The 26,003-nt window shown below is 34.5% G+C and overlaps 1 protein-coding gene across 1 annotated transcript in view; it reads left to right on the forward strand.

Moving 5' to 3' along the window:
* Positions 1-26,003, forward strand: part of DIAPH3 (diaphanous related formin 3) — a 203,656-nt gene that overhangs the window by 38,017 nt on the left and 139,636 nt on the right. The window contains exons 10-17 of the mRNA XM_039716686.1: positions 5,730-5,840; positions 6,280-6,398; positions 7,101-7,217; positions 8,423-8,541; positions 8,661-8,725; positions 9,331-9,435; positions 11,679-12,014; positions 13,001-13,115. Coding sequence (XP_039572620.1) covers positions 5,730-5,840; positions 6,280-6,398; positions 7,101-7,217; positions 8,423-8,541; positions 8,661-8,725; positions 9,331-9,435; positions 11,679-12,014; positions 13,001-13,115 — 1,087 coding nt within the window. The remainder of the gene's footprint in view (positions 1-5,729; positions 5,841-6,279; positions 6,399-7,100; positions 7,218-8,422; positions 8,542-8,660; positions 8,726-9,330; positions 9,436-11,678; positions 12,015-13,000; positions 13,116-26,003) is intronic.

Raw genomic sequence — 26,003 nt, forward strand, 5'->3', positions numbered from 1 at the left:
TTGATCAAATGTGATTAGAAATAATAGAATAGCAGTACATCTTACTGATGATTTTCTTGCTTTTCATCGTTGTATCATGGCTCTGTTTGAGTAACACGTGCATGTGGTGTGTTGATTTGGCAAATTAAAAGAAAATAGTCTTTTTTGGGTATAATTACATCTGTAGATATCCTTTCATTGAAATTGCCTTGCTATCTCAAAGATAAAACTATAGTTTGCTCTTGATCAGGATTTTCATAGTAGTACTTTTTCAGTCTCTGATTGACTCTTCACTGATAGTTTAAATCATCTGTGATAAATGCTGTTTCCTTGCTTAACAGTCCATTCATAATGTTTTGGAGAAAAACATACTGTGTTTTAAACTGCTGTCATAACAATGACAAAGATTCCAAATTGTATATAATCAAACAACATGGAGTTGAAATGTAAATGTAACCTTGTAGTACTGTACTTTGGTACTGACTCTATGGTAGGGAAGTCTACAATCATTGAAATGCCTTGCTGATGTTAACAGGAGAGCAGGTGTTGGTGGCAGCTGTCAGTGCACTGAATTACTGGTTTTGAATGGCACAACTAATTGAATCCGGAAAATGCAATTGAATGAAAGATTTTGTACTCCAGAGAGATGAATTGGAGATGGCATAACTTGTTTCAACAAGAATAAGATCAAAATTAGATGAAGTAAAAATTTTCATCTTGGCTGCTGAAGGGGAAGACAAATACTCATAAAGTGGACCCATATCCAAACAAATACAAAAAGCTTTAAGAATAAAGCACCTACTCAGATAATAAGATAATGTTCTGTAAGGTTTTATTGCAGTAAATTTAACTGGTTTGGTTGCTTGCATTTTAAACCACTTGTGATGCCCAAACTCTTCTGTTGTGACATTGTAACTTGTGCAGTTTGTGGGCCTAAAAAAATACACCTGATATTCAAAGCCAAGGATTTAATTTTTAGTCTAAGTGATGTCTTAGTGGTCTAATAAAATTGCTGTCAGTAGTGCTAACACTTCTCTACCCCATCCCATGCCTATACATTTCTATGCTGCATTTAATTTATGGTCATATTCTATCCACTAGTTACAGAAATGTATGTAATGGTAAACTTTATGCCAGAAACTTGTACAAGGCTAAGAAAAATGTACAGCTGGTGGAATGATAGTGATCCTGTTATTAGACAAATCCTGTTGCAACTAAATAAGCCAAAACTGAGCTCCAGACAGGCAAGCCAAGTCTTGATGAAGCCTGAGAGGTCTGGAAGCATGTGGTGGTAGCTTCATACAAAACCTGTAGCCTGCTACTAGCAAAAATAAGTGGTCTACAAGGCCACATGTCCTGAACAAGGCTGTAGAGGACTACAGACCAATATTCAATATGAGGAGCTTTTTCTGTGTTCAAAGTGCTTGGTTGTGCAGCAGAACCTCTCATCTCTGTTGGTTGCTGTTGAGACAATTCCAGGAAGATTTTATTCAGTCTACTTTTGAAAAGTGGACTGGGTATCTTAGGTGGTTTCAAAATTTTTGGTATTGTAGTGTCGGCGTTTGGATGTAAGTGAATTATATTATTTGTATTTATCTTTTGGTTGTTGTAGTTTCCTTTGCTGGGGTTAGCACCCTTCTTTGTTACCTAGTGTAGAGTGATGCTTTGGCAGTAACAAACATATTAGAGTCACTCTCAGGAAAAAGTAGTTGCACAGAAACAGGCTTGAAGAGTAATACAAAGGTTTTGTTTGAATTTGAAGAAAATAATTGATACGTTATCAAAGTCCTATTTTCCCCTAGGTTTCTAAAATAATGTAGACCTACATAGAGAAACAAATTGTATAAAATGAGGGCAATAACACATTTCAGTGAGAAGTATCATACGATTGTTCTGACAGGCACTACAAAGATGAAAAATCCACTGTGACAGTTAAAGGCTCAAATTGTTATCTATTTAGCAGCTTTATAAGAAGAGAAGAATAACCAAGGGTTGTTTCTTATTTATAACTTCAAAGAAGCCCCAAATCAGGAAGATCTTTCTCCAGGAAACATACTTTCTGTAAGGCAGAACAGTCAATGTTATTGTTAGCTATATTCCTAGTTAACTGAGTTCTTCTAAAGCTGAGTGCTACTAATGTAATGTCAATATCTTTCTGAAAGAAAACACACTGTAAATATATTCCTCTTTGATAAGTGAGGTTATTTACTTTTCCTCATCAGGTGATGATCTAATTGCCCTCACTGTAAAGAATATGGGGAAGGGACAGGAACAGGCTTTCATTGCCTTGCCACGTCTGTTAAACACTTTGCTAACAAAACATACAAAGGCAGACTTACAGTGAGGCAGGGGGGAAAATGTTAGGAAACATTACTTCAACAGAATTTAATATGACACAATTTTTGAGCCATAGAAACCTTTTTAAAAACAAACTTTTAAACATCAAATTCAGTATTACTTTTTACTAGTAGAATTTTTGATTTTGTCTCTTTAGCATGCTGTTTTCTACATTTTTCTGAATTGTTTTGATATTTTGCAATCTTGTTTAAATTTTTGAAGTCCAGACTTAGGTTGGAGCATTCTTGCCTGCTCCTTGGGCCTTTCAAACACCTTTCGTTTATTTGTGAAATAGGACTTTGCTTTGCAAAGCCATTTATTTATACTGTCTATTTATTAATATTACATTTTTTGTATTACTCATTAATTTTGTTTTTAATTATACAAAATATATTTCCACTGTAGAAAAAGACAAACTTGCCAATCAGTAGTTGTCCAGATATTCCTTAAAATGGTCTTTTAAATGTCAATATAATTTCTACCATCTTTCTTTACCACCATTTTCTTCGGTGTCAAGATACATTTCAGAATAAACTTGGATGTAATAGCAAGTACAGTTATTTTGTCCTCAATTTTTTAAAAGCTTTGAATGTTTAAAGAGTGAATGTTCTTTTGTTATTTCTCATGTTGGCTTAGTTCTCTGAGTTCTTCTGCCACTTTTGAACTGTTTTGTCTCTGTTTTACTTTGTGATCTCCTTTCACACACCAGTGTGACGAAATGTTGCTGTTTGTGTTGCTTTGTTTTCTTTGGGCACTTCTTTACACCATAGTCTTTTGCTGACCCTGCAGATTCTATTCTTGTCTTCCTTCTTTTGTTATCTTTGAGGAATTAGATGTGTTAATCATAGATGCTTTTTGCAAATTCAGAGTTCTCTGTCTCTGTTAATACATTTTCATGTTTGGTCTGTTAGGTTTGATTCTTCCTTCCCTCCACTGATGTTAAATTATTTTGTTTAGGTGTTGTAACTTTATTATTGTCTAACACTGGAGTAAGTTACAGAAGTCTATCTTAAAACTTATGCAATTGATTTAAATAATCCTTTTGAGTCCTCTATGCAGTTTTGGGTGCCACAATATAAGAAGGACATAAGACTGTTAGAATGTGTCCAAAGGAGGGCAATGAGGATGGGGAAGGTCCTTGAGGGGAAGCTGTATGAGGAGCAGATGAGGTCACTGGGTCTGTTCAGTCTGCAGAAGAGGAGACTGAGGGGAGACCTCATTGCAATCTGCAACTTCCTCGTGAGGGGAAGAGGAGGGTGAGACACTGATCTCTTCTCTGTGGTGACCTGTGACAGGATCCAAGGGAATGGCCTGAAACTGTGTCAGGGGATATTTAAGTTAGGATTGGGTATCAATTTTTCATCCACAGGGTGACTGGGCCCTGGAGTAGCTCCCCATGGAAGTGGTCACAGCACTAAGCCTGTCTGAGTTCAAGAAGCATTTGGACAATGCTCTCAGGCACGAGCTGTGATGCTTGGGACTTCCCAAGAAGTGGGAAGGCTGGGAGTTGAACTTGATGAGCCTTTTGAATCCCTTCCCACCCAGGACATTCTATGACTTTATATGTTTAATTTAGTGTGATTTTCCTTATTTATTTCAATAAAATAAAAACAGTAGTTTTCTATTATTATGCAAATACAGATATTTGCATGTACTGAATTTCATAGAAGTTCTGAAGGAATAGAAATTAATTTCAGCTCTTTCTTCAAGTAAGGAGAAGTATCAAAGCTTGTTCCTTACCTCTTTTACTGTTTGAAGTTATGTAGTATGACAGAGTAATCTAAGAATAAATGCTGTTGTGGCAGCTTTTATACAGGAGAGGTGTTGGATGGGTTAATACAGTGGTTCCAGCCATGGCATCCTCCCTTGAGCGTTCTTGTCCTTTCAGACATCTCCAGAAGTTGAAAAGATGGTCCCAACTCCTAGTGCAGAGCTGTGGGGCCCTCAAGGTTCTTTTTTCAAGGGACTCCAAATACTGTCATTTATGGGTTTGGGTAGAGAATACCTCATGCTTAATTGGGTCATTCTAACCCTTGGTCCCTAAAAACCTGTTGTATCTCACAGTCTGCTTGATTTTCTCAGCAGGTTCACTGCTCTCACATTAACAGATTGTTTACATTTGTTACATCTCTGTTCTCATAACTAAGCTGTTCTCTTCTAGAGTGTTAGCTAGTAAGTTCATCTACATAGACTAACACTGCAGTCAAACAGGCCTAAATTATGCTAATTGTCATTCACCTCCATAACAGCTCAGCTGAAATAATATATTCTTTGCAGTAGGATAAAAGGTGCGATAATGGTTGTGGTCTGTGTTGTTATGTAATCTTAGCATGTTCTCTCTGGAAACCTAATGGGTGCTATTGTTTCTCACAGTCTGTGTCAAAGTAGCTTATACATCTTTGTACATAGTTGTTCTTGTAAATATGTAAATTCAGTACTTGGTATTATGCATACTTTGAAGATGACTGATATAGCATCTTTCCAGTATTACCTTTTGTCTATGGCATAATGCATCATAATTTTTTAGACTATAAATTGCTTTACAGCAAAGTATTAGAACCAGATTGCTTTAATTGTTGACATAGTATGTAAGGTCCAAATAGAATTCTAATGGTCTGGTGCTTTTAAAAATCCCTTAAAATACTGGAATTATTGAATAACATATTTTTTGTAAATTGTAGCAAAACATGCAAACATTAAAGAGGGTAAAAAAAGGAAATAATATCTCTTTTCATCTGTATTAGAGATGAAGAGTAAGTTGCCATTGTTCTAAAGGCTTGTGAATCCAGACAGTGAATTCCTGCTGCTCCTGGCTATGGGTTTTCAAGCTGAGTCTCTTGATTTTTCAGAACAGGGTCTGCTCAGTAGTTGGCCTGATCCTTTCTTTTGAGCTGAAGGAGTAATTCCCATGAAGTATTCTATAATACTCAGTATGTTTAAAGAATGACTGTTTTAAAAGCAAGTGGAAAAAAAACCCCATTCTGTTCTTCAGGCTGAGTTTAATTTACTCAGCATTTAATAAAAAAGATATGTTGCACTGTACACAGACTGTATTCTGTCACTAACTTCTTATGTATATGTACAGCTAAATGCATATTTGCAATGATTTTTATATGTCCATTATTACACTTTATCTGCTAAAGTTAATTGGTAAAGGAACTTGATATTTGTATAAAATTTAAAAATTCAATGGAGTGATCAAATATTTAATTTTTATGGAAATTTGTGAACTGGAGTTTGATATTTATAGCTCGTGTGGCTGATCAGGAATTTAAGTAGCTTAGTTATAAGATTACAGTAGTTTCATGATTAGAAATGATGTAATGCCTAATTATTAGTTTGTTGTGTCTTTTTGATTGTGATGCATATTGAAATCTTAGAAATAAGATAGTTTATTATTTACTCTATTACAGGTAGCTTGCATGCAGCTCATCAATGCTCTCGTTACATCTCCTGATGACTTGGATTTTAGGCTTCACATCAGAAATGAATTTATGCGCAGTGGATTGAAAGAGATATTGCCAGTAAGCATTTCGTCTTCCCTCTTTGCATTGCTATTTAAATTTTTTAATTATTTAAGCCTGAGAGTGGGAATGGAGAACAAGTTCTAATAACTTATTCTCAAAGGCATTTTATTAAGTTTGGGAAAGAGCAGTCAGGTACGAGAATCAGCCTTAAAATAAAAATGAAAAGGTGAAATGTGCTCTCTGAGCTTTATACTGATTTTATTCTGATTCCTCAGAATTTTATGACTTTGCTTAAGAACATGTGACACACTGTTGTGCAAAAATTTTAAGCCAGTCTGAAGTTATATTTACCTTTTGAATATTTAATTTAACTCATGTGCTATTGGAATTTTAAACTTTTAACTAATATAAACTTACGGAATTTATTAAAAAGATACATTTATTTACATATGGAAATGCTATTTTTACAAGTCTTTATACTGTTTCTTCATTGCAGCAACTACAGTGTATAAAGAATGAAGCACTAGATATTCAGCTGAAAGTGTTCAATGAGCATAAGGAAGAAGACATGATTGAATTTTCTCATCGTTTAGAAGATATTAGATCTGAACTAGAATATCCTTTTGAGGGCTGATATGATCTTTGCTTGTGTCAGAAATAGTGTGGCCAGCAGGAGCAAGACACTAATCATTCCCTTGAATTCTGTGCTCATTCTGGGCCCCTCACCCACAAGAAGGACATAGAGGGGCTGGAGCGTGTTCAGAAAAGGGTCTGGAGCACAAGTCCTGTGAGGAGCAGCTGAGAGCTGGGGTTGTTCTGGAGAAGGATGCTCAGGGGGGCCTTGTAGCTCTAAATGACTACCTGGAAGGAGGCTATAATGAGGTAGGGGTCAGTCAGTTCTCCCAGGTAACAAGTGACTGAATGAAAGGAAAGGGCCTCAAGGTGTGCTGTATGAGGTTTAAATTTGATAATAGGAAAAATTTCTCAGAGAAAGGGTTGTCAAGCACTGGAATAGGCTGCCCAGGGAAGTGAGGGAGTACCCATCCCTGGAGATACTTCAGAAGATTTCTAGATGAGACATGTAGTGGCGTGGCTGAATTGTGGACTTGGCAGTGCTTAGCTAATAGTTGGATTTGATTATCTTCTTAGGGGTCTATTCCAACATAAATGATTCAATGATATCAGCAGGACAAACATGAATAAAATAAAGCATATAATAAATATTTTTCTGCTATAATTTCTGTTTGAAGAAGCTGTCAGTAAACATTTGACTGAAATTTTTTGATTCTTTGTTATTATTCTCCTTAACACTTTCACTGAAGTAAATGATGTTTACAACATGGTGTGGAATACAGTTAAGGACACTAGCGCTGAAGGATATTTTCTTTCTATTCTCCAACATCTTTTGCTGATAAGAAATGATTATTTTATCCGGTATGTTTAATGCTGTGTTAAATGTTAATTATGGGGGGTTTTTTAAAATTATTCAGTCATTAATAGAACATTCCTTCCATAAGTCCAATGATAGGTTTTAGTCTTTCTGTTTGAATTGTAATTTGTGAGCTCATGTTTAAAAGAATCAACTTGGAATCAATAATGCCATGTAAATGTTTTTGTCTCTTCTGCTTATAATTCTGTGTATAATTATACTTTATAAACATACAAAACTATTTTTGTTAAGATCTGGGCCTTATTGATTGTGAGTATAAGTGATCGGGAGATATCTTAATCAGTTATAAATCATGGTAGTAGCATTATAATTTTGTGGTATATTTGAGTCAAAGGACAAAACCAGGTATGCAAAGACATGCACTTTATACAGAAATCTGAACGTATGCCTAATTTAGAGTAACTTTTGGGTTGGAATTGAGTATTTTCAGTACACGTTATAGGTTAGTATAGACATGTTTGTGTCTCCTGGAAAATTCATCAGATAAATTAGGGGGAAACAGTTAATAAAACTTTAGTGTTTCAAGCTGACAAATACTTTCCTTCCAAAACTCTTGTGTTGTCTTTGAGGAAACACTGGAGGAACGAAGTATGAACAGGGGGCCATCTGTTTTCTGCACAACATTCTACATAACCTTGCATTTCAGGCAATGTCTAGCACAGATGTACATTTAAAGTTAAGGGTGCTTGCCTGCTATGGGTACATCTGTGCTAGACCTCTTCCACCTGAAAAAGTTTGAATTCACAGCTTGCATGTTCTGGGCAAGTGACCCAGCTGTCATACCCCCTGGCATTTTAGAATAAGGTGTTTTTCATTCCTTGTACTGAAGCAGGGCTGCAATGCACTTGTACTTACAAAAGTCACAAAACTAGTGGAATCAAGCTAAAGGAAGAGCGTTTTCTTTAATGAGAGGAAGCAGGAAGTGATCTTTCCTCCCTATATATCCATAGGGAGGGAGAGGTAGATTTTATAATAAAAGAATTATTTGTCTTTAGGGCCACTGTTTTTTCAGGCTTTTTGTAAACTCCTTTTGTGTAATAAACTGCCAATTGTAATTTTCCTTTGAAACTTTTACCTTTCTATGGAAACACATCAGCCCAAAGCTTTTGACTTTACTTTGTTCATAGACAAGATTTTAAGTTTAGATTGATTAATAAATATCTGTAAAATAGCTTATCTCTATCTTTAGTCCACAGTATTTCAAATTAATTGAAGAGTGTGTGTCACAGATAGTGTTACATCGAAGTGGAACAGACCCAGATTTCACGTATCGTAAGAGATTAGATGTAAATTTCAGCCACTTACTAGGTAAGTACCATGTTTGGAAATGATTACTGCATCATTCTTCCTTATATAAAACTGAAGAGATAATTAAGAATCTTGTGTTCCCTGTGTATGTGTAAGTGTGCTTGTTGATTTTTTTCCAGATGTTTGTGTAGATAAAGCAAGATTAGAAGAATGTGAAGAGAGGGCTTCTGAACTTTCCAGAAAAGTAAGTCATTCTTCATCACATCATCATGTGATCAAAAGAGGGACATGGGATTACTTAATAGATTAATGAATGGCATAACTGAACCATGGCATAGTTCTTAACTTCAACTTACTATTAGTTCCATGTTGAAGTGGGCATTTGGATGTTCCTTGTAGATTAAGAAGCCAAGTGGAGTAAAGTAGTAAACCTTAATTGAGAATCTTTCTACTATTTAAGTTTTCATGTATAACTCTTCCAAAAACCAACTGAATACTTCATTTCAGCAGTTATCAGTTTCCCTAATAAAATACACAATGGGAGAATAAAAACAGACTCCTTCCTATATACAGACTGTATTAGTGTACATCCATGACTTTTAAGCTACTCTGTGTAATACTAACTTAATATACATGAAGTCTTTATGCCATTTTGTATAGTGAAGACCTGTACTGGTGATTCAGATGGTTCTTCCACTCAGCAGACATATGGAAGTTGGACTAGCAGACATGTGTGCTTGGTATTGTTATCATGTGGTTTTTAACAAGCACAAAAGGAAAAGTTGGAATTTAAAGAAACTGCAGAACTGACTGGTACCAACAATTTTCTTTTTTTTTCTCTTTTCTTAGTTTGAAAAAGATTTTGTAGTTCATCAGGAGACCCAGGCCCTGCTGCAAAAAAAAGAGGAAAGAATCAATGAACTTGAAACAGAATTACAAGCTTTTAAATCACAGGTAAAAGAGAGTATAAATGAATATATGAAATAATGTTTTTGAAAGGGACTTCCTTTTGCATCTTCTTCAGATTCTGATAGTGCAGTTGGGAGTTTTTTTAAAGAATCTTTATCAATTATTATTGAATGTTAGTTTCCTTTATTTCTGTTTTATATAAATAATTGTAATGTGACATTAATTAGCTGTGAAGTCCCAGATGATCCTTTTATGCCTAGGCTCAGTTAATTAAACTAGTTTCTTAGGTTTCATTTGGGTTTTGCTTTCAGAGTCATAGATTTCCAAAGCAATTAACCACATAGGGTACTAAGTCTTATGCTTTTAGATTAGCATTCATCATTGTGATCTTTATCCCTGCACTGGAAATTGCTTGTTATGCAGTTTGCTACACTGAGGCCTTACCATGGATATCCAGCAGTGAAAGAAATAACCTGTGGCTGGATAAGAACATTTCCTGATAATTTTTCAATTTTCAAACATAAATAGATATTTGAAAGTGTGATGGAGAGGAATCGTGCAGACTTTTTGAGAGTAATACTTAAGTTACTTGTAACTACTTCAACTCTTACTTTTATGTAAGGAGACTGTGTGACCAAGTGATTTTTCCTGTGTCTTATTTCTGGGAATAAGAAGAACAGTCCAAAAATGGCTAAAGAAGAAAGCATCAGAAAGACATGCTTTATATAGGTTTATTTTAATACTTCTGAGGATTAAAAAAAATATATTTATTGGCTTTTTTAATTTTCTTAGTGAGGAAAATTAATTTAGCTCTGCTTTGGTCTATTTAGAAATGTCATTCTAATTCATGTTTCTGGTCAAAATTAATTGTTAATGTCAAAGTCAAACATTTAACAAAAGCAAAAAATTGTTGCATTCTAAAAACCCAAATATAATAACAGTGGCACATCATTTATTAAGAAAATACTTTTCTGTGTGTCATTTCTTGAAGTCATACTTAAATACTTTTTGTAAGTGAAATTGGTTTCCTCCCTTTTTTACTTTTTCTGTTATTCACCGCATGAAATATAACTTTTTTACATGCAGACAGAGAGCATAACATATGATTCTGCTCACTCATTTTCATACCATGAATTATCCCACTTTTGTTAATGGGATACATGAAAAGTTTTGTAAATGTCAGGTAATTGATTACTGCAACTTAGTACTTTTAAACTTTGGCTTCCATATGGCATCAGTTGCTACTTAGCATGTTGACTTCTACCTCTGATACTATTTTTCCCCTGGTCTCATTCCTTTTCTCTCTTCTTGCAGCTGGTATGTGTTTCTTTCATTTCTGGAGTCCAACTGTTCAGTGTCTATTTGTTAATGTAAACAATGCTTATGCTCAGAAATTCAAAACATTATCATGCTGTTGTGCATGCATTTATTTGTATTTATTGATATTCAGCTATTTCCTTTTAGAAATATAAAATCTTTTGCCGATTGTATTTCTTTTAATTTTCTAAAATAATCAGTAACTCATAGTTAGTTGAAGAGGTAATTAGTGCTATTAACAGGAGATAAATCTTTCTTATTTATTCTTTTGTTGTTTTTGTCAGATACTTTCTCATTTATGTTTGTAGGCCTATGATAGAAGTTTTTCAAATAGTAGTAGTAATTTTATTAGACTTGCTGAAGTCCTAATCCTATTTTGATACATTATAGATGTCATTTCTATATTGAATAAGAAGCTAGTGTGTAAGGAAGGTTAATTTTTGGAAGGATATATTTTCATTATTGCTTCATGTTTTGAATTCTGTAGAATGAGAATGCTCCTACATTGGAAGATACCTGTTTTTCAATAGAATTATATATCTCTTCAGATTTTGCTGTTATGTACTGTACTTGGAATGTGTCTCTGTCATCTGTAGGATGAGAACAACAGAGACTAGGATGCTATTTTTTTTAAATTTGAGCTAAACCATGGTAGTCTAGATAAGATCTCAGGATATCTATCATACCCTTTGTAGCTCATGGTCAGTGAAATACAAAAAGTGGGAAACACCATTTCAGTTTGTCATTTTTGGTGTGCACCCCCCAGGTCTGAATGTCCACTTCAAATATTGAGACTTCCAATCATGAAATCAAAAGCACATTGGGCTCGTTATCATTCTTATTTGACTGTTCTATACAAGACAATGGCATTGACTTTCAACTGTCTTTCTGTATTTAATCTATAGACTATAATTGTTTCAGCATTTTGTTGATAAAACTGTGAAACTGAATAAGACTATTTTCCTTAACAGTATGGCTCTGTGCCACCTGGTTTTCTGTCATCAACTCATGGAGATGCATCTGTTGTTCCACTGGAAGGTGCAGGACCACATCAATTTTCACCCCCTCCTCCTCCACCACTGCCTTCTAATGGAGGAATTCCACCACCACCGCCTCCCCCTCCTCCTCCACCACTTCTGAATAGCTTGGGAGCTCCTCTGGGTTTTGGTGGTGCTCCTCCACCACCACCTCTGCCAGGCCTGCCTGGAATACAGTGGTCCCCGCCTTCATGTGCTTTGCCATTTGGAATGAAGCCTAAAAAAGAATTCAAACCTGAGGTTACCATGAAAAGACTCAACTGGTCTAAGGTAGTGTTGATTAATGACAAATACTTGATGTAAAATTTGACATTGAACTTGGGGAAAACAGATTGTCAGAAGTAAGGCTAGATAAGCAATTTATATATTAGTTAAAATTATGTAAGATATGAATACTTTCTGTCTTTAGCTTTTCATTGTTTTTTGAAAACTGTGTTTAATTAACCCATGAATCATCTGGGCAAGTATCTGTTGATTTTATGAGATGCCTGGAAAAGTCAGTTCTGGTCTAGAATAAAACAACTGTGGCTTCTTATGCTTCCTGAGTCCTATTATGCTTCGTTTTTCAGCAGACACCTTATGTTGGATCAGTCACTGAAATATACTGATATACAGTTTCCAAACAAGTCTCAAACCTATCTAGCCTGGACTGGAAAGAAGGAGTGCAGGTCTCTCCATTTGTCTGTAGAACTTCAATGTACCTACATAAATGTACTTACATAAATTTAATGGCTGACAAAATACAGACTGAGTTTGGGGTTTGGTTGGTTTTGGTTTTGTTTTTTTCTCCTTCTCCATTGTGACATGATTAAGTATATCAGCCTACTGAGTTTGGAAACTATAATTATTTAGACCAAAAATAAGTCAGTAAAGAGATTTTCACAATTAATGAAGTAATCCAAGCTACATTCTGAAAAATAAGGTACTTAGTATTAATTAAACCAACTGTGTTCAGAGATGATTTGAAGTTTGCCCAAGTTTTAAATCTAGACCAAAGCTAATTTGCTCCTTTTAGATCTTGGATAACAAAGTGTGTTGTCTGCATTGTTAAAATATTTTTTTCCAAACCCACTTATTTTAAGTGTTATTATTTTTAATGAGAAATATATTAATAACTCTAAAGATGAGTTGTATACTAAAAGTTCACGTGTTTTACAGAGCTCGTAAATATTTAATGTGCTTTAGATTTTACAGAGCACAGTTTCTGCATAGTATCAAAATAATTAATAAAATTTTGTTTTGTCTCTTGCTTGTAGATCAGGCCTCAGGAGATGACAGAATCCTGTTTTTGGGTTAAGGCAGAAGAAGACAAGTATGAGAATGCTGACATGCTTTGCAAATTGGAACTTACGTTTTGTTGTCAAAAAAGGGGTAAGGAGCTGATGGATTTGATTTTCAGCTTTTGGAGATACCTTTAACATTCTTGAGGACTTAAATTAGTATATGAAAAACCCTCAGAATATAATCTTTATGTTCTTGTTCCTAAATGGGATGTATGAAGAAAAATATCTGAAATCTTGGACTGCTTAAAGCAGTAATATTGAACTATTTTATATAAGCATGACAAGAATCGTGTGACCTGTAGGAAAACATCCCATAAAAAAAATTCCCAAAAATTCATCTGGATAATACAGGTTTTATTTATCATGTTTAAAAAAATATGTATAAAATTTTATCAGAATACCTTCATCAATTACTGAAATCTAATCTGTAGCCAAGTAGGTGATGTGTTTACCCTCAGAACTGCTATGATAGTTGATGTGTGTTGGACCCATGATAGATGATAGTCTTTCAGTGATTATTTTTTTACTTCCTGATAAACTGATAGATAGATCTCCTTTGATATTTGCTTAGCTTCTTTAGCTTTTAAGGCATTGTGAAGCAACAAAATATTTGGAAGTATTCCTGGCTTTAAAACTTTTCTCCTTTCTGTGGCAGTAAGTCACAGTAGTAGTAGTAGTAGTAGTAGTAGTAGTTGTTTAGGTTATTCTGTCCCATATATAAAATGCCTGTTACTTCCTTACCCTTTTTTTTTCCTCCCTCCTTTTTTGATATCAGAAACGTAGTACTTTAGAGCAGCCAAAGGGTTGTAATTTTTCTGCAAATTGAACCAGGGGTTATTGTATTTTTACTTTGTTTTCAAAATTCTATTTTGATATTTTTTCTAATAGAATGACATGGCATTCTCAGATTTCTCCTTTTTGGGGAATATGGTTTGATGTGTATTATCCAGTTTTTTTTTTACTGTAACCAAGAACTTTATTCCACTCTTGTCAAAGCATGATTTTTATGCCTTAGCAGTGTTTCAACTGATTTAAGAATTATAGCTTGTTGCTGCTAATTATATTAAGAATGTTGTACAAAGATAAAAAGGCAAGAAAACCTCACCATAGACATGTTTACTTGAATCTATTAAAATATGTCTAGAAGCTAATTATGGTGCCTTTTTAATGTTAGGAGAATTCCCAAGAATATTCCCTGAATTAATAGGTTGGAAGTTTTAAAAGCCACTGGAGGAAATAATTTCCTATGTGTAATTAAACAGTATAATTTGGGAGACAAGATGATGTTCAGGCCAAACATTTTAATGCCTCAGAAGAGGATTGTGAGTCTCCACAGACAGCAAGAACATTAGAGTTAACAAGATTAACATCCCTCAGTATTTAATGGAATGGACTGAATACATTGTTTTTGACAAAACCCAATAGAAGACAGTTACTTGATCTACAGTTGGAAAGTCAGTGAAGTACACTTTTATATCAAATCTGTGTGTATGTGTGTGTGTGTGTAGCAATTTAAAGACTGTGGTCTCCAGAGACAAATTTATTTCTTTTTTACAGGTGAGGCTTACTGCTTAATCATTTTAGTTTTAAGTTTTGAAATCTCTCTAATCCCACGTGAGTGATATAAGTGTGCCATCATCTTAATTTTTCAAAGGAAGTGGAGACACTAAAGATTTTATTTAGAACAGCAAGTAGGTGTTTAAAGGGCAACATGGAACTAAATTTCATCTTTGTTCAAGTGAGTAGTTTACAGAACTTTACATAAAAGATTAAGTGTGTTAGTAGGCAGGACCAGATCTCAAGGTCTCTTGTTGACAGCATGAATTCCAGGACAGAGGACAGCAAAGCAACTGCTTTTGTTCTTATGACCATGGAGAGAGGGGATACTTCTTTGTAGCTCATACTTCATTTACTGATTATAACAAAACTTACTAAAGAAATTAGAGACATACAGCTTTCTTCACAGTCTTGAGGAGATTTAACATTCAGTTTTCTTCAGTCTTGAGGAGATTTAACAACAGGCTCTTTAAAGTAGAATCAGCAAGCTATTCACTACACTCAAAATGAGAACAGTCCTTAACTATTTCTAAAGCTTTGTCTAAAACCAGAAAGAAGAGAAATTGAAACTCATTCTGTAGCCAAATTATGGCATGCAAAGAATGAGCTGGTTTCCACTCTGCTGAAGGGTCTGCTTATGCACTCTTTTCATTAAAATCTTTGCATAAGAAGAGGTATCTGTAGAGGAAGCGAGGATCAGAATGTTCAATGATGCTTTAAGTGAATTTTATTATCATTAAGTAAAATCAAATTGAGGTACTCAAATATTCAGTTGCTGCATTTTGCCAGCTAATATGCCAAAAGTATATCAGCATTGATCTAGAAAAGGAAGTCTTATGTCTATGTAAATAATCCACTGAGGAATTTTGCTAGAAAAAAAGAATACAGAACAGTATAGAATACATTTGAAGATTCTGCAGATGTACAGGAGTTATAAAATATGTTGATTCTGAAGGGGCATTGAAGCAATTGAGAAACTGAAGATGTTATGGAGCTATGAAAGAAATACTGTTGCAAGAATAAAGAAGTAAAAGAGGGCCTAGCTTCAGACTGTAGGAAACCTTTGTTGAGTATATCCAGGGATATTTTGGAGATGTGAACCATGGATGAAAACCCTAGAGGTCATCTGAAAGTCTAATAAGTTTTTGTAAAGGGACCAGCCTAGTTCATCTTGCTCAGGACTTTCTCCAGTTGAGTTTGAAGTATTTCTCAAGATGGAGATATAGGGATGGACAGCCTGTTCCCATGTTTATTGTTGTGATGAATTTTTTTTTTTCCCATAATATCTTTCGGGATATCTTTTGTTGAAACTTTTGCATATTTCCTCTTGGTTGTTGTGCACCTCCAAGAATTCTGATTCCCTCTTATTTCCAGCCTTCTGTCAGGTAATTCTTTTTGTCATCAGTAAGTTTTCCCTTGTTCTTTATTATCTTTCTCAAGACTGATAACTTTTTCAACTCTTCTGTCTGTGTCTTTGTTTCAGCCCTCTAATCATATTGATGATTTTCTGCTCTACTCATTGCAAAGTACCTATACTTTTTTGAGGTGGAGAAATCCATACAAAATACTCTAGATACTTCTCCCTGAGAATGGGGAAGTATCTCCCTAAGAAGGGGAGTAGAGGGAAATGACCACTTCTTTGACTTGCTGCTGGCAGCAGTCTTGGTACTTTACTGGAGGAAGTGTTTTCACTCTGCTGCTTGCTGATGGTGATTATGGAAAGTCCACACAGACTATGGACAATATAGGGTATTTTCTTTTGTGTGTTATAAAGCTGGTTTTGTCACTTTTCAAAAGTTGAATAATTTTGTGAAAGCAACATGTTTTATAGCAATAAAACCTTGAGATGAGCACCGAGAAGTAGCAAAGCATAGTTGCATCAGTTGTTGATGGTATTCTGGTAGCAACTTATTGAAGATAAAATTTGTGGGTTTTTTAATTGATCTAGAATTTAGTCAAGGGCATAATAGCAAACCAACTCCTTTGTCATAAAAGCCAGAGCAAGAGGGGTTCCATGTGTGTCAGTGTGTGAGTGTGTGCTTTAGGTCATTGTTCCTGTCCATCTTGTGGTGATATCCACGACTGATACAGTGAACCTCTCACCTGTGAAATGTCACTGGATTGTCATCATGGTTACCCTTGTTGTGGGTTTGTTTTGGCCATTGGTTTTGGTTGTGAGTTGGTTACCTGAGTAGAGGTGGTTTTGTGTACCTCTGACAGCTCCATGACTATTCCCTGGCTGGGGGGAAAGAAAAGTAATTGACAAGTTCTGAAAATGAAGTGATGAATGTGAATGGATTGCATGGGTGATCTTTGGTTATCTGATACATTTTAATGGCAAAAAGAAGGATTGGTATGAAGGGTGGTTAGAAGAGACATGAAAGAGAAAGAAATGAAATATGAAGAGTTTAAGAATTACCCACAGGGTTATCCTTATGATCTTAGACCAGTGAAGAAATTTCTGGCAACAGTGGTTTTAAAGGAATCTCTTACTATGATTTTTGGAAAACATTTAGCTAAATGCGTGACTTAAAGTTAATTGATATGTGAGATACTGAATAGCAGAGCTGGAGCTTACATGTGCTTTTATATTATTTAATCCTAAGAGATAAGATGAACAAACACAAGTGCTCATTATTGAATGTCAGCTGCTTTGTAAGGCACTGGTAGCCTGATGGAAGAATAATCACTGGTCTGTAAAGCTAACATGCTGCTAATTTTGCTGGAATTATTAGATGTACAGGCAGGGGAGTGACACTTTGCATAAATGATAGCATGAGCTCTAGAATCATGGAAATCTTGTGGGTTAAAAGGAACCTGTGCAAAACCTTTTGAATGGAAATGCCTTCTAATAATAATTTTTTGTATTAATAGCTCTTGGATCACAATATGTGTATGATGAGAAAATGTTAAGATTAGAGAAGCTGAATATTTTGTGATAATAAAGTGGGAGATTTAACTATATCCAAGATTTGAGTAAACTTTGTATTGTAATATAGAAAAATTGCCAATGGCTAAAGCTATGGGGTAAAAAACAGCATGTGTCTTGATAGGGTAGTTCAAGATAGTATTGCAAGAAAGAAATTAGCATTAAATATGTAAAAGTGTCAAGATAATGGGAAAACTCATTAAATGTATCTAGATAAATATAAACAGGATGTTCTTCACATATTCATTGTGAATCTTGAATTTCTTGCACTTGGAGACAACTTCAAAAGTTCAGTAAGTTCAAGGAATGTTAGAAAGATTCAGGGATAAGTGGTCCAAAAGAAATAGGTCATATTTAGGTCATAGGAAAGGATATATTTGTAGGAGGGAACTTTCTCTCTTGCTAAGTGAGGAGAATGGATTATAAGATGTGGTAAGGCTGGCATAATGTCTTTTCTACGAACCTCTCTTATTACAGTTCTTGTTTTTATATCATTGATAGGAGTGCCAGGTTGCTTGGAGTGGCTTCAAACTACTATGTTTAGACTTACAATATTGAAACAAGGTACATTTTAATATGCAAACGCTGGGTTTGTGGGTTACTTTGAAGAGTACTAGTGTGGACAGGATTATAGCAGTAAGTTGCTGAAGTCTGTGAGTAAGTGTAATTAATGTAGTGAGACTGTAGTGGTTAGGCTTATATGAGATATTTGTTCAGGATAACAAGAGAGAACCAGCTGCATATTCCTTACAGTAATCCTTTGGGTGATTGAAGTGGTTTGCCAAGGTTGTTTCCAAGACTTAGGAGGTTGTATAGAGTACACAAGAAGGCAACCTCTAACCAAAAAAGAAACCTTGTAGCATTTCAGTCCAAAATAACAAGCTGGAAATCTCATGTATGCAAAATATAAGAAAACTCGTAGTTTCATGAACTATGTGCTTTATAATTAATATTCTGTATTTATAAATATCCTACCAATAAGTTGATTTGGTTTGATCCAAAGACTCTTATGTTTAAAGTGATAAAGTCCAAATGAGGATTAGAAATTGCACATCAAACATACAAGACATCACTTGTAAATTCTTCATTATTTTTAGCAATATGCAGATAATTGTAACTAATGGGAGATGACACGAAAAAATTAGAAATGTTCTCTTCTTTCTTTTGTAGATATCAAAGGGAATTAATCTAGGTAACTAGAGAGAGAAAGATTGCATGATTTCTCTCTTTTTTTTTTTTTATCAACTAGGACAGATTTTCATCCTAATCTTATTGGAAATGGCAGTGTCTGATCCCATCACACCAGAGCTCCTGCCAGACTTGATTATTCAGAAATAAAGCACTTCTGTGGGAGTACTATCTCAGTTGGCACTTGACTTAAAAAGGTCAATATAGTTATAATATTTTTTTCTCCCCTGTATACTCTGTAAGAAAAATCAAGACCTAAAGTGCTATAGTGCCAATTAAGTCTCAAATATTTTAAATCAGAAAAGAGAGTAAATGCTACTGAGAAGATCAACTTAGCAATACAAATCAGTTTAGTGCTGTGTTTAACACACCACAGCTTACCCTGCATAAACAAGAGAACATGCTGTCATCCATCTGAAAGATTAGGTGGAGCCCACTAACCTTGTATTTTCCTCCTCCTCCAGAGGATTTATCAGAGGTAGCTCCAAACTGTACTTCTTCTAGAATCTTATTATTACAAACCTGTAAGACTGCCAACAATATAGTTTAGTAACTTCTGCTATAATACAGCACTGAGTAACCTGAGTTACCTTTAAATGTAACTGTACAAGTAGAAGTAAATAAAGCCTGTTATGCATTTGTTTGGCTGCCTTTCAGTATCATCCTAACTATTCTTAAAGCACAATTATTCAAAAAGATTTGTGCATATAAAATGAAATAAGGAAAAACAGTTTCTTTCTGAAGAAGGCAGGAGTAAGTTACAAGCATTTGCAAGGAGTAGCAACTAACTGACGTTAAAATGTCAGTGATATCTTGCAACTTGAGTGTATCATCTTATTTGGAGAGAGTGAATCGTATATTTAGTGTTACTTGGTAGTAACTATATTAGTTGTTTATATTCTTAGGAAATAGAATGATATCTGCTCTTATCCTTTTTAAATATTTGTACCAAATCATATTTGTTACGTAGAGATTGATGCATAAGAATCAGTGAGTGAATATACTTCTGTGGTGCATTGAGCTTGGCTGGCTGCCAGATGCCCACCCAACTGCTCTCTGATAAAATAGAAAAGCTTGTGTGTCAAATTCAAAGCAGGGAGGTCACTTACCGGTTACTGTCACAGCGAAGCAGACCCAATTTAGGGAAATTAATCCAACTGAATTTATTTTTTCTGATGTCCTGTCATGGATAGGAGAAACATTCAGTTGTTCAGACTGTCAAATGCATTTAGGGAGTGGGATGTGAATAAGTCTTAAAACCTGACTTTGATATACACATAACTCTGTGAATGTGTGGCAAGCAAAAAATAGAAAACCTGAAAAAAACCATTAGCATAGCAGTGGTTAAAATAGCCTAACAATAGCATTTTTTTTTTGTAGTTTGACTTTTTTGAAGCTAAGATTGTGGCATGTTTTCCCCTTTATTCTCCTTCTTTGACAATTTCTTAGGATGAATTCTCCCCTGAATTAATTAATTATTGAATGACTGTATCATCAGTGTTCTAATCTATGTCAGAATCATGAGTAACATCAGATCATTCTTATGGTAGGACAGTAGAAAAAAGTCAGCAGGTGTTGTAAATAGGATTAGAAAAACTTTTATTAGATAAAGTACTTAGATTTGTATTTTCAGTTAGGAACTACTTTGTTAGGTAATGAAAATATATTATTGAAGAATTTGTCACAGCATTTGTAAGCATCTACCTAAGCACAGTATTAACTATACCTTAATTTTCGTTTATTTTACTTTTTTTTCTTTTTGACAGAATAGTAGTATGTGCTGTTATTAAATAACTGTCTCTTCCTTTCTACACACAGACTTACTTCCTGTCAGCTTCAAACCAGATTGAGTTGAGTGCTAGCCTTTTCTCCTCAGTGAAGTGCCCGGACAGAGTAGTTCCTTTCGTTCACCTTTACCTTTTTCTTTGAAACAATTGATTCTATTTTTTTTTAATAAACAATTGATTCTATTTTTTTTAATAGTTGATTTCCTCACAAAATACAATATCAGTCTGCAGTCACTTTATGTTTGATGAAAATATGACAGTATATTCAGGGTAACAAAAGCACTCCACTCCCATTTCCCAACATTGTGGTGGGAAAAGCCTTTGAAGGCTTCAAGTTTTAGAAGCAATAAAAGCGTTCCTTTATTGATTTCTACTAGAAAATGTTTCCATAGTGTGAACAAGTAAGATCTTAGAGGAGGTAGATATTGTTTTCATGTATCCAGAGATCAAAAAAAGTCTACTCAGTTTCATAAGGCCTAAACTATAAATACCAATAGAATAGAAAAACAAGTTCAGATCCTAAAATGCAAGTTATGGAAAGTCATCTCAGTGCCCTGCTCAGTCTAATAATTTTGTTTATTTAATGGAAAATAGTCACTTTAAGAACTTCAATATAATTGTCACTATACTGGTGAGGATTCTGCATGAATTAATTTGCTAATGTTTGTATCACACAGGAGGTATTAAACTCTACACCTGGTACAAACCTATTTTCATGGGTTTTTACCTCCTACTTAGTTTTACTACATGTTTACACACAAGTGCTTTTGGTGAATTTCCAATCTAATGTTGCAAGCATTTACATCTGACTAAAGGTAACACTATATTTGCGTGTAATAAAATCTTCATTACAGCGCTGCTTTTATTGCAGCCTTTTTTCATTGTGAACTGAGAAAAATAATTTACATGCAAGAAATGTTTAACAAACCTATTTGGCAAACCTTCAAAGTCACTCTTGATGAAAATTATTAGCATTTAAATTTCCATGAGCACTAGTTTTTTGTCCTTTAGAAAATCTATCATTTAGTTTTTCAGTGAGTGGCTTGTTTCAGAAGAAATTCATTTCAAGGACAATTCATTTTGAAAAACAAAACAAAAAAAAAAAATCAAGGAGATTATGTGTTAATGGAGCAGTGATGTCCAATTAGGCAGCTGTTAGACGGTACTTGGGTACTGGCATGCCGTGCAGACTTGAGCAGTATTATATCTGGCAGTCTTTGGTTCTGTTTGCATTTGATCAAGTTCAGCTGGAACAATATTTTAAGTTATTCCTATATATGTATGGTTATAGACATTTTCTTTCCTTACTCACTAAGATTACAAACTCTTCACTTTGTATAAATATGACCTGGCCTTATCTAATGCGTAATTTATTTTCTTAATTAAAGAGAGTTTCTAATTAAAAAAAAAAAACAAAAACAAATCCGTAAATGGAGTACTTCATATGAATTTTTGTGAAAGAGGGTTGTGGTTCCATTGTGGGCTGCTGTTCACTGCATGATTTCAACATGATAAATTTCTCATACAATTTCCTCATTCTAAATAGATTTTTCTAGTCTCTATCTTGTCCTGATAGTTTGCTGACAGATGTTTTAACAGGGCTTTTTCAACATTTTTTATGGAATAAACATCACCATGAAGCACTTTTGTAGATGTCCTGTAGATGATGTACTCCCCATTAAGGGCAATCAGGTTCTGAAGGTTACATAAGAATTGAGAGAATTTACTTGAACTGAAATCATTGGATTTTTGGGGGTTAAATCAGAGCTTTAACAAAATATTTTTTTACATAGGATATAATCTAGTTCCACATTCTAAAAATTTTTGTAACAGTGCAGGATGTGTTTGCACTGTTTTGGTTGTTGGCTGGCACAATTGTTGAATATTTACAGTGAAATAGTTGTGTTTTCAGATACATTCTTCTTCTGGATGAGTTTGTTGCATTCAGTGTCGTTTAAATTTAAGAAAATGAAGGCATGGACAACATATTCTGTCGATTTTAACAACTTCATATTTCTGTTTTATGGCTTTGCTGCTCCACTCCTATTTTTACAAGTTAGTGGAACTCTACTTTTTAATTCACAAGATAGTTCTTCAACCTTACTCTCCTCTAGCATCAGTTACTGAGTAATGAAACTTAGAAATTTCATCTGCTGTATTACTCAGCTTAACAGTTGTGAAGACTAAGTGTTTCCTGCTGTGCAATCTGACGTGTCCTTTGATATAGAAATGCCTTTTTCTAAAATTCTAAATGCATATGTATAGCTGGCAACGATAAGAAGCTAGAGAGAACCTGCTTAGGGTGACTGCTTATCTTTGCCATTCCTAGACTGCGCAGTGTTATGTCTTGCAGCACTTAAAATTTGGCTGCAATGGACTTGATGTATATGAAACAGAATTATGGTTTTTATTGCTGGCATATCAGTGTAAGGTCTTGAGAAATACTGGGTCATCTATTTGAAACAGTGGGAGGGTGAAAAAATCAAATTGGTGTTTAGCAAGATTGCTTGAATAAAAGCTGCTACCAAAGCTGACAGCATGGAAGGTAGCTGTAGCTGGAATGCTGGAAGAGAAACTGGGATTCAAAGCATTGTTGCACATTGCAGCAAAAATCTTGGCATCAGCAGATCTGTAATGTTGCTGTGAAAAGAAACAAACATGGATAGATGTAGCTAAAACCAAACCAGGTTCAGTCACCTTAACTTCAAAAAGCCAAAGAGAAAGTTTATTTTCAGTACTAATCTAGTAGTGTGAACTACTGTTCTGTGAACTGCTGTTTTAATGCTCTATAGAAGAGAAGTGGTAGTGATAAATGGACTTGTTCAAACTCTAAAAAGGGGAAGATAAAATCCATTTGCTGCTAGCAGTTGACTCTCAGAATGTACCTGGGATTGTTCCTTATTCAGCAGAATAAGAAAGAGGTAGTGATCAAGTGGGGACAAATGGTGACATAAGCTGAGCTGTGCAGATGCATGCTTTATAATAAACAAAAAGAATCTCAACCACTTCCACAAAAATAGGTTTTTGAGAACAAAATACTCATATGCACTGGAAATAGACAGTTCTGATCTCCAGGTTTCTGTTGCTGAGAACCTGAGAGTATAGACTAAAAATCAAAGTAGGAAGCATGCTTGGAACTATATAAAGCTCTCCTGAAACTACAGTGGCAAAAATAAGTCCGTATGAAAAGAACTGGAGAAATTAAGGACAAAACATTCCTTTAATGTGCCTCTGATTTGTCAAGAAAATAATGTGATTCATTTTGCTAGAGCTCATGTTTGCCTTTAGGATGAAATGTAAATTGCATTATGCTTCACTTTCTTAAAAATAATAACACAGTTTGTTAATTTGTACAACTCTTGTTTGTTTTGGATTGTTGGTATAGCTCTCGGTACTTATGCTATTCCAGACTCTGAAGCTAAGGCTTATTCTTTGATCCCAGCTGAAGTTTTCTGTTTACTCAGGGTAATATTTGTGTTCCACCTTTTGAGGGGGAGGGAAGTCATATAGATTTAATCAAATTATAAATCTGCTGCAGGAACTACATTTACATATAAGGATATTTAGGTCAAATAGAATGAGTATGTTGTTACTACTAGAACTACTAACTAGTTTTTATGCATCTAAAATTAGACTAATTCCTCAAAATTCTGCAAGGTCTAGTGACTAGGTAGTCAGCTGTTATCCATATGTGAAGGTAACAGGAAGAGAGGGACGAAATCCTATTCTACAGCATTTGGAAATGCTAACTAAACAATACGATAAAGACTCCAGCTGGTGCAAAATAGACTTATTTTTCCCTTTTTGTCTTTTCCCAGCATTTAAAAAACTGTGGCTAGCGCAAAGATGTGTGATGAGATAGTAAAGAAATGCTACTATTGTTCTCATATGATAAATTATATTTTTCTTCACAAAAAATGTGTGCAATAGCCAAATCTGCATACTAGACTAATTATGCAGAATCTCTGCAATGGAGACTATATCATCTTCAGTCTCATAGAACTCTAGCACAGATTTTGAGGAGCAGGAATTCAAGTAGCTTTCATTATACAAATTTTGTTTGCCTGAATTGCTGGAGGAATGAGAAGTTTTCTGGACAGAGGCTTAAAAGCTTGCTAATTAGAATTAACCTAAAACTATATTTACAGTATATTTGTCTGGTATTCCAACTTAGGTAGATACATTAGATTATCAAATATCTATTTTTGTTGCAGAAACACATACCCTCTTTAACATAAGATAATATAAAGTTACATTCACTTTCAGACTGTAATGTGGTATTAATCTGTTCCAACAAAGACAAGAATTCACTTGCAATTCCAGCATTTCTGTTGTTTAGCTTCTGTCAAATAGTGTGTCAGATAGAACAGCATTTCAGTGAGAATGAATGCTGCAGATCTCACTGCTTGCTTTTAAAAAAAATTCTAAAATGGTGAATACTCTTAAAGCTTGCTTGCAATGGATGCTTTCTGAGTTTGAATCTTTGTTTATGATTGTCTCATCACTTCATTCCTTAATGTACCACAAGAGTGTCTCATAGTACAGTAAATGATCTGTATTACTGAATAGATATTACAGGTTTGGTGAAAAAGGAGAGAGAACCCTAATACAGATATTAGAAGTAATGTAGATAGTACATCTGTAATAATGCATAAGATGTGATTCTGTAATTGGAAGATGCACAGAGATGGTTTTAACTGGAAAACCTTTTTGCACTTTTTGGAAAAGTTATTTTCTGGAAGATTTATTTTCAGTGAAATAGCACGTGTTGGCTTGTAACCCAGAATCCAATTGCTTCATTGATTGCTGTTTGTGTCCTATTTTTCATATTTCTCTGTTATATTAGAGAGAGTTTTTAACAGAATGTTTTAATTTGAAGAAAATTGTAGCATTTTCTTTGCTATATATATGGAATAGTACACTGAATATTAAATCTTTGAGTCTATTTAAATATTGCCAAGCACTTAGCTTGTGAATTAATGGAAAAGGTTCTTTTGTGGATTCTAAATCATGTGGATTCGCCTAAATTACTAAATTTACTTCACTCTTTGTATTTTTAAAATAGTGATTAAAAGTTTTTAATGTGAAAATTGTGAAAACCTGTTCTAAGATTAGAACACTTAGGTATTCTTGGAAAATGGTGCTGAAGATTATTATATAGTCTTCAGTTATATGCTTCACTTCTGAGGAAAAGGTTAAGGTGATTTACACATTTGATGCGCATCATGTTTGCTTTCCTACAGAAGATGGAACTTTTGTGTCTCTTTCTAAATAATGTATATTTTATAAATGAGCAAATTGATTATGTTTATGATTTGAAAGAAATCCTCATATCTTGTTTCAGAGTTGTGAACTACATAACTCTTTACATTTTATTTTACTTCACATCTCATGCCACTGACTACAAATAAATAACACATGCCTTTTTATAGAGTTTGTGTGGCTCTAACTGTTGAGTGCAATCACAAAAAATGCACTTTAAAATATGAGGAAATTTATGCAAAGGGAAAGTGCT

The sequence above is a fragment of the Passer montanus genome, unplaced genomic scaffold, assembly GCF_014805655.1.
Source record: "Passer montanus isolate IOZ18808 unplaced genomic scaffold, ASM1480565v1 scaffold36, whole genome shotgun sequence".
In the NCBI taxonomy this organism is placed as follows: Eukaryota; Metazoa; Chordata; class Aves; order Passeriformes; family Passeridae; genus Passer; species Passer montanus.